The 9,701-nt window shown below is 45.4% G+C and overlaps 1 protein-coding gene across 1 annotated transcript in view; it reads left to right on the plus strand.

The window, feature by feature from the left end:
* The window catches only part of tcf3b (transcription factor 3b), a 36,189-nt gene extending 30,355 nt beyond the window's left edge, over nucleotides 1-5,834 (plus strand). The window contains 4 exon segments of the mRNA XM_084459087.1: nucleotides 368-421; nucleotides 1,920-2,158; nucleotides 2,949-3,097; nucleotides 5,591-5,834. Coding sequence (XP_084315213.1) covers nucleotides 368-421; nucleotides 1,920-2,158; nucleotides 2,949-3,091 — 436 coding nt within the window. The 3' untranslated portion in view covers nucleotides 3,092-3,097; nucleotides 5,591-5,834.
* The last annotated feature ends 3,867 nt before the right edge of the window (nucleotides 5,835-9,701 follow it).

A 9,701-nucleotide genomic window follows, 5' to 3' on the forward strand; every position in this document is an offset into this window, starting at 1 on the left:
GAGAGGGTGTCTGGAATGTCATTGTATTGTTATCTGCTGTTAGCTGTAGATGTTTCTGCCGTTAGCTGTAGATGTTGATCTGTGCTAGTTGCTAGATGCTAGTGGGCTGCGTGTGTTATCAGAGCGCATGTGCGCCTGCTGTATGTAGAACCTCAGGCCTCACATCTAGTGTTATTCTATCTAGAAATTGCCTCGGATATATTACTTCAAATATCAGCTGTGCCCAGATGATGCGTTTCCTAGCTAGTTGTGTGTTTTTCGAGCGCTGCTGTGTGCGTGTCACGGGTCTCTAGCGCTAAGCTGTGTTAGGTGTTGACTGTCGACCCCCCCCCCCCCCCCCCCCCCCCCCATGTGATGTTGTTTTCAGAAAGGAGGCGTTGGCCCTCCAGATCCTCTCCAGCCTGTCAGACCAGCCTGATGAGTAAGTCTTCCCACCTAGAGACATGCTGTTTACACCAGGCAATGTGTTTATACCAGGGAACATGTGTGTTTATACCCAGGGAACATGTGTTTATACCAGGGAACGTGTGTGTTTACACCAGGCAATGTGTTTTAGATACCAGGGAACATGTGTGTTTATACCAGGGAACATGTGTTTATACAGGGAACGTGTGTGTTATACCAGGGAACGTGTGTGTTTATACCAGGGAACATGTGTGTTTATACCAGACGACGTGTGTTTACACCAGGCAACGTGTGTTTATACCAGGGAACGTGTATTTATACCAGGGAACGTGTGTTTATATCAGGGAACTTGTGTGTTTATACCAGGGAATGTGTGTTTATACCAGGGAACATGTGTGTTTATACCAGGGACATGTGTTTTATACCAGGCGACGTGTGTTTACACCAGGGAACATGTGTGTTTATACCAGGGAACGTGTGTTTATACCAGGGAACATGTGTGTTTATACCAGGGAGCATGTGTTTATTCCAGGGAAAGCGTGTTTATACCAGGGAAAGCGTGTTTATACCAGGGAAAGCGTGTTTATACCAGGAAAGCGTGTTTATACCAGGGAAAGCGTGTTTATACCAGGGAAAGCGTGGTTTATTCCAGGGAAAGCGTGTTTATACCAGGGAAGCGTGTTTATTCCAGGGAACATGCACGCTTATACTGGAGAATGGGATCTTTTATATCTAGGAATGTGCGTGTTTATATCAGGCGGGTAATATTCATATTTATACCAGGGAACATGCGTGTTTATATCAGGCAGGTAATATTCATATTTATACCAGGGAACATGCGTGTTTATATCAGGCAGGTAATATTCATATTTATACCAGGGAACATGCGTGTTTATATCAGGCAGGTAATATTCATATTTATACCAGGGAACATGTGTGTTTATATCAGGCAGGTAATATTCATATTTATACCAGGGAACATGCGTGTTTATATCAGGCGGGTAATATTCATATTTATACCAGGGAACATGCGTGACTGTCTCTCTCAGAGGAAATACACGCGTGTTCTTTGTTGTAGAAGGAGAAGAAATCCTTGATAAAATGACTTGAATTGAGTAGCTTACTTGTTTCAGTTTGTTGAATACTACTGAATGTGTGTACTCTGCAAGTTTACTCTGGGAGGATGAAAGCTCAACTCCATACTAACAGCAAGATGTCTTGTTTACAAGAAAGATCATTTATAAACGTCAAAAGATTTTTGGTACAGCTGCATATCCAACCAGGGATAAATCACTGGTCAAGAAGCGATGAGTCCGTTATGAGTTTGACATCAACTGTCAATATGTAAATCTGCAGAACTTGAAAATGATCCATCTGCAAGCAGGTTGTTGCAAGGAAAATCACTAGATAAATACAATATACTAATGATTATTGTTGTTGTTATTATTATTATTCCATTGATGGAGGGGTTCCGTCTGTGACTTCATCCCCCCCCCCTCTCTCTCTTCCCCCAGTCTTGATGATGAGGAGGATGATGAGGACCTCCCCCCGGAGCTGAAGGTGGAGCGGGAGAAGGAGCGCCGGGTGGCCAACAACGCCCGCGAGCGTCTGAGGGTGCGCGACATCAACGAGGCGTTTAAGGAGCTGGGCCGGATGTGCCAGCTGCACCTCACCAACGACAAGCCTCAGACCAAACTGCTCATCCTCCACCAGGCCGTCAACGTCATCCTCAACCTGGAGCAGCAAGTCAGAGGTCAGTCTGGTCAGGGTTCTGTTAGGTCAGAGGTCAGTCTGGTCAGGGCTCTGTTGGGACAGCAGGTCAGAGGTCAGTCTGGTCAGGGTTCTAGTGGAACAGCAGGTCAGAGGTCAGTCTCATCAGGGTTCTGTTGGAATAGCAGGTCAGAGGTCAGTCTGGTCAGGGCTCTGTTGGGACAGCAGGTCAGAGGTCAGTCTGGTCAGGGTTCTGTTGGAACAGCAGGTCAGAGGTCAGTCTGATCAGGGTTCTGTTGGAACAGCAGGTCAGAGGTCAGTCTGGTCAGGGTTCTAGTAGAATAGCAGGTCAGAGGTCAGTCTTATCAGGGTTCTGTTGGAACAGCAGGTCAGAGGTCAGTCTGATCAGGGTTCTAGTAGAATAGCAGGTCAGAGGTCAGTCTTATCAGGGTTCTGTTGGAACAGCAGGTCAGAGGTCAGTCTGATCAGGGTTCTAGTAGAATAGCAGGTCAGAGGTCAGTCTTATCAGGGTTCTATTCTACATGCATACTGAAAGCAGGTTTCAACCCACTGGCATCAGTAGAACTACGTAGTGGAACCAGTACCAATCAAACTGATAGAATCGTCCCAGAAGTGCAAACCAAGCGCACCTCGTCCCAGAAGTGCAAATCAAGCGCACCTCCAAGTGTTTGAGATGTATTTTGTAATGGACGCAGGTCTGATGCTGTGCAGAGTAGTTTTGCTGTCCTAGCGTCAGACAGGATTTGTGAGCATGTAGGCTGTGGGATCAGTCAGCCCAGCGGCGTGAACGTCCTCCGCTCCTCTCCTCCCAGAACGCAACTTGAACCCCAAAGCGGCGTGCCTGAAGAGGAGGGAGGAGGAGAAGGTGTCTGGCGTGGGGGAGCCGCCCATGCAGCTGTCAGGAGGACACCCCGGCCTGGGGGGGGACGGACACAACTCAGTCAGTCATATGTAATACCAGGTAAGTACCACCCTAGTACCAGGAAATACCACCCTAGTACCAGGAAATACCACCCTAGTACCAGGAAATACTATCATACTACCAGGAAATACCACCCTAGTACCAGGAAATACTACCATAATACCAGGAAATAATACCATAATACCAGGAAATACTACCATAATACCAGGAAATACTACCATAATACCAGGAAATAATACCAGGAAATACTACCATAATACCAGGAAATAATACCATAATACCAGGAAATACTACCATAATACCAGGAAATACTACCATAATACCAGGAAATACTACCATAATACCAGGAAATACTACCATAATACCAGGAAATACTACCTTAGTACCTGGAAATACTACCATAGTACTAGTTAATACCACAGTACTAGTTAATACCGTTGTAAGAGGTTATACTACCATAGTACCAGAAAATACTGCCATAGTCCTAGGAAATGCTACCTGATGCTAGCTGATATCATAGTACCAGGTAATGCTACCATAGGACCAGCTAATACAGCCATAGTACCAGGAAAATAATACCATGTAATACCACCATGGTACCAGGCAAATGCTAGTTTTGCGATACTAGACAATCGGAGATCTCCACCTACCAGTCGTCTAGGGATTTCTATATTCAAGATGGTCACTAGAACCGCAGTGCGAACGACCACAAACAAACCTACACCTACGGCTTTGGATCGGTCCAAACCTGAACCAACCCACTAGGCCCTGAAGCAGGGGTCTCAAACTCCCGGCCCGCCCCACGCCTCCATCTGGCCCGGCACATGATGTCAGAAATATAATGTTATCCGGCCCGCAAAATAATTTCTTGTACACAGCGCCGGCAGACAGGCTTACAATACGAAATTTCAGCCGCTCAAACGTGGGGGTAAATGAGGTTATTGTGCGCAGCTTGCGAGGTGAGTGCTGCCAACGTGCTGCATACAGTCACAGGTGCAATCAATCCACACGGGACTATGAACTATGAACGGAATGCAGCTCGCCACCGAGAGGCTGTTTTCATAGTTAACTAACGTTAGGGACACCGACAGTTTCAAGAAAGATGGACATTGCAGTATTTTTTGTGGATTTCAATGGAAATGCTACCTGCCTGATATGCAAGAAAAAGCCATTCTAAAGGAATATAATGTCAAGAGCTGTTCATTACTAAACATGAAGAACATGCGGAGACGAGAGGAAGAAATGAGTCACACAGCTGAGAGGGATAACGACTCAGCAATCTTTCATGATAAGTGTCTGACAAGAAATAGAGTAGTAGCATGCACATGTATTCAAGTGTCTGACAAGAAATGGAAACAAACTTGAACTTTAATAAATGCAAGTACAGGTCCAGGGCAGGCTTACAGTAGTGATGCATCTTGCAGCTAAAATAGAATAAAATACAAATGTAGGCTATTGAAGATAAAATAAAAGTAAGGAAAAAAGATTTGCACTAACTGTTAAAATCTATTAAAATGTATAGAAACCGGTTTGAATTTGTATGATGAAAATGTTAGTTATGGAATAGTCTTGCAATATTTAGAGACTGACTTGAGTCTAGTTGAATGAATTTTTTTTTTTTTTTTTTTAGAAATATTGCACTTTCTTATAGTTAGTAGTACTTGAAGTTGACATTGAAGTGGCCCTCCTATGAGTTGACGATACCAGCAGTGGCCCCGAGCCAATTAGAGTTTGAGACCCCTCCCCTAAAGACTTTGGATTGGCTCTGCAATGCAGTTTTTGTTTTTGTTTTTTTAACTATAATTGTTTCCACACATTTTAAGTAGTTGAGCGTCTAGAGACTGACTTGTGAGTCTAGGCAAATACTACCATAATACTAGGAAATACTGCCATAATACTAGTAAATACTGCCATAATACTAGGAAATACTACCATAATACTAGGAAATACTGCCATAATACTAGGAAATACTGCCATAATACTAGGAAATACTGTCATAATACTAGGAAATACTGCCATAATACTAGGAAATACTACCATAATACTAGGAAATACTACCATACTACTAGGAAATACTGCCATAATACTAGGAAATACTGCCATTATACTAGGAAATACTACCATAATACTAGGAAATACTACCATAATACTAGGAAATACTACCATAATACTAGGAAATACTGCCATAATACTAGGAAATACTACCATAATACTAGGAAATACTACCATAATACTAGGAAATACTACTGTAATACTAGGAAATACTACCATAATACTAGGAAATACTACCATAATACTAGGAAATACTACCATAATACTAGGAAATACTGCCATAATACTAGGAAATACTACCATAATACTAGGAAATACTACCATAATACTAGGAAATACTACCATAATACCAGGAAATACTACCATAATACTAGGAAATACTACCATAATACTAGGAAATACTGCCATAGTAGCAAGTAAAACCAGCAGGTGCAGGTGATGAGTTTGTTTGGTGATCCTGTCCTTACCTCTCCTTCACAGATCTGCTGGGATTCCTTAGGCTGGTGGAAGACGTGGCCTTACCTGACTCTTCCGCCCAATACATATGTACATGTGCGTGCGCGTTTGTGTGTGTGTGTACACATATACTGACGATGATGTGTCTGCGTATTGGTCATATTCAGTTTCCAGACGCACATCCACACACACTCTCATACACACATGCACACTGCCAAAACTGACACAGCCTGTCTGCCCCCCCCCTCCACCCCCCACCCAGACCTTGACTACCAGCTCAAATGTGAAGAACTTTTATTATTTCAATTTTTCTTTTTAAATATACATTCATTTTGTAGTTTTTTTCTCCTCCATAATCTGATGGAGCAGTGGAGCGCTGGCGAGCTGCTCCCCCCCTGGGACGACCCACCCTACCGAGGACGTCTCCGCCCGGGACGCCGACATGACTAACCACAAATTTAATCAAAGATTTGTGCCTAATTGTTACATGTTTTATATACGAGACATTGAAGCAAAATTGCCTACATGCGAGGAACATTTGTCAAGGGATTGCTCTTGTTTATGAGCAATTTTTTTTTTTTTTTTTAAATATAGTATGTCATTCCCAGTGTGATGGTACAGTCTTACATATGTTATGTAACCAAGCCCATGAGAAGGAGAGGGAGCCCACCTCTCACCCCAGGAAGCAGTTAGTGGGTTATCCGGACATATTACCCCTTAAAAGCCTATCTTCCAACCAATAGACATCCATTCTTCATGCTCCAGGGTAGCGTGGCTGTTGTCCCAGTTGGAGGGCACAGGTGTAGGACGGAGTAGGTAGACAAGGTTTTTACACCCCTGGTGAGGTGGTTGTTGGTATGAACGTGTGTCCCTCTCCCAGGCTTCAGTAGAGAGGCACTGCCCCTCCCAAGCCCCCCTTCCCCGTCCCCTCCGCAACAGCCGAAGGCCTAGTCTTGTTTGATAGAGTCCCATGGGTGAATTTTTGGCCATATTGTCATTGTGCCACCCTCTCCTGCAGTCTGCCCTGGACCCTTGAAACCCAGATATCCAGTACCTGAGTTCTGACCCGCCAGCGTGCGTTTGCGGGATCAGGACTCCAGTTCTGGACTCCCGGTGTTCTGCCCGCTGCGTTTGTCACGGCGACCAGAAGAACATAGCTATAGAACGAGAAGATATGCCCCTCAGTGCCCGCTGAGATGACCCCGCCCGCCCGTCCACGGTGCCAGACAAGCCAACGTAGAGCTGGTGGCGGCAACGTTGTCTTTTCTTAAAAATTGAGCATTCCCATTGGCCCGCCCAGCCCCCTTTCTGCCCCTCCTGATGTCACTTCCTGTGTGTGTTGTGGGATGCCGGCTTGCCCCAATTGAGCCTGACGCGTGGATCCTGTCCGCGCATTACAGGACATTAACCCGTAAGGATGCTGTTTTCCAAGTTGAGCAAAAACGGAATATATACAAATATATATATTTTTGTTAGTCTATACAGTGTAGATTTTTAAATAAATGACAATATTAGTTTGAAGTTTAGAGTGTATCCTAGATGAGCAGAACGATGAGATGATATTGAAATGTAAATTAATTTTCAAGAAATGGGACTCTATATGGAGTTTAGAGGAGGAGCTTTTTGGACAGAACAGGAAGGAGAAGTGAGGGAGACGCGCTCGCTCGGCGTCGGCCGCCTCCAGGGCGACGTCTCCAGACGGCCTGGCTAGTCCGACGGGGTGGACTGGCCTAACGTGTTGATTTAAGTGTCTGCGGAATGGAACGGAGAGAAAGTTTTTTTTGTTTTTCTCCAGTTACCCAGATGGACAACGTGCGACAGGACTGTGTTTTGTTTGTTTGCGTGCGTGTGTGTGTGTGTGTTGCGCGCGCTCGTTCGTTCAGTTGAAGGTTTCTTACAATGTCCTAGTGTGGTTCTGTGAGGCTCTGGGAGTCAAACTAAACTCTGGTCTCTCATTACAGTAATTATGCAACTGGTTTTTTGAATGTACCATTCAAATGTGGATCACCTTACATTTTCACATTTCCAAGTAGGTTTGGTTAGTTCAGTATCATTTGTCCTAATTTCAAAGTTGAAAGGGGTGAATTCTCCTGTCTGGTCTCTTCCATGGTGGTGGTCAGTGGTCTCTTCCATGGCGGGGGTCAGTGGTCTCTTCCATGGTGGGGGTCAGTGATCTCTTCCATGGTGGGGGTCAGTGGTCTCTTCCATGGTGGGGGTCAGTGATCTCTTCCATGGTGGGGGTCAGTGGTCTCTTCCATGGTGGGGGTCAGTGATCTCTTCCATGGTGGGGGTGGTCAGTTGTCTCTTCCATGGTGGTGGTCAGTGGTCTCTTCCATGGTGGGGGTCAGTGATCTCTTCCATGGTGGGGGTGGTCAGTGGTCTCTTCCATGGTGGGGGTCAGTGGTCTCTTCCATGGTGGGGGTCAGTGGTCTTCCATGGTGGGGGTCAGTGATCTCTTCCATGGTGGGGGTCAGTGATCTCTTCCATGGTGGTGGGGGTCAGTGGTCTCTTCCATGGTGGGGGTCAGTGGTCTCTTCCATGGTGGGGGTCAGTGGTCTCTTCCATGGTGGGGGTCAGTGATCTCTTCCATGGTGGGGGTGGTCAGTGATCTCTTCCATGGTGGGGGTCAGTGGTCTCTTCCATGGCGGGGGTGGTCAGTGGTCTCTTCCATGGTGGGGGTCAGTGGTCTCTTCCATGGCGGTGGTCAGTGTGCAGCCACAGCTCCTGACCTGACGGAGAGGCAGACGCTCCTTTGCTTGTGTACATGTTAGATGCAGGAGGAGATGGAGAACAGTGTTAATGCCTGTGATAAGTTATTGGTGTGTCGTCTGACATGGTCTATGTCCCAGCCCTGCACCATTCTCCATGAGGTGTGTAGTATACACCTGTCCACTCTCCTGCATTGATATGAAAGCATAGTATTGGTGTAAGCGTAGGCCCTTACACCCGTCCTATGCTGGGAGATCAGTGGAGTGGGCAAGTGGACATGTCAGGGGAGCTGGTGTAGTACCAACATTTAATCACAGGTGGAGACCTGGAGCATTATGGATCTTCTGTGGTCATAGTATTGGTGATAAAAATTGTAAGTTTACTTTCTAGAAAACGAGGGGGGGGAAAAAAGAGAAAAAAAAGACCTTTATAAATCAATAGTGTGGCCTTGTCATTCTCCAGACTCAAGATGTCGCGATCGGAGAGTGACGCCTTCCCAGTGCCTGAACTTGTATTTTCATTAAGTCTATGACAGTTTTCTCTTTGTCAACCATATCATTTCACCCATCGCTCAGATGAGAGGTAGCTGTACATCGGACTTCTCCCCCGAACCCCCGACCCGCTGTCCCACATTTCAGGAAGAAGTTTAACGATGGAAAACAAACCGTTTTCAATGTATCTAGTTAAATAAACATTTAAATGGTATGTAGATCGCATTAGTTTTGTTTTTTTTGTTTGTAATTATTATTTTTTTCTTACAACTGGATTTTGACCGTGTGTCCAAGCTACTGCTAGTGAAGGTCGGGTCAGATCCTGGTTTGTTTGCCCCCCCCCCCCCTCCCCCTCAGTAAGCCATTTTACACTACTGGGTTCTAGGAAATACTGGTGTGTGTGCCCCCATGATCTAAATTTCATGACGCACAGTATTACATAATTTGGCTTCATCTTCGACGTAGGGGGCTAATGTATTTGGAACCGTAATAACTGGAGTCTCAACTTGGTAGAGTTGCAGTTCTTCTGCGTAAGACTGAGCGCGACGCTGCCGTCTTCTGCAGTAAGGGCCTTGTATTATGCAGTCATCGTTATCAATGACAGTTTTGACTTTTGCTTTCGAGACCACTCCCTTCTTCTCTCTCTCTCTCCACGCCGGCCCCTGGCTGACGTTTGACAGTGACTTCTTGTTAGAGGTATGTGTGTATACCTCTTCCAAAGAGTTGATTTGAAGATTTGTTTCTCTACTATTACAAGGTTAAGTGAATATGTGTACTAAATATGTGCAGATTTGTCCCGACTGAGAACAGAAAAGGAAGGAAGGACTGATTTGCTGTCATTGAGTATTTTGTAAACATCCCAACATGACTGATGTACAACCTGTATTCTGAGTTGTTGGATGGGGGTGGGGGGGGGGGGGTGGGTGTGTGGAGGG

Source organism: Borostomias antarcticus, assembly GCF_949987555.1.
Source record: "Borostomias antarcticus genome assembly, chromosome: 26".
Classification (NCBI taxonomy): Eukaryota; Metazoa; Chordata; class Actinopteri; order Stomiiformes; family Stomiidae; genus Borostomias; species Borostomias antarcticus.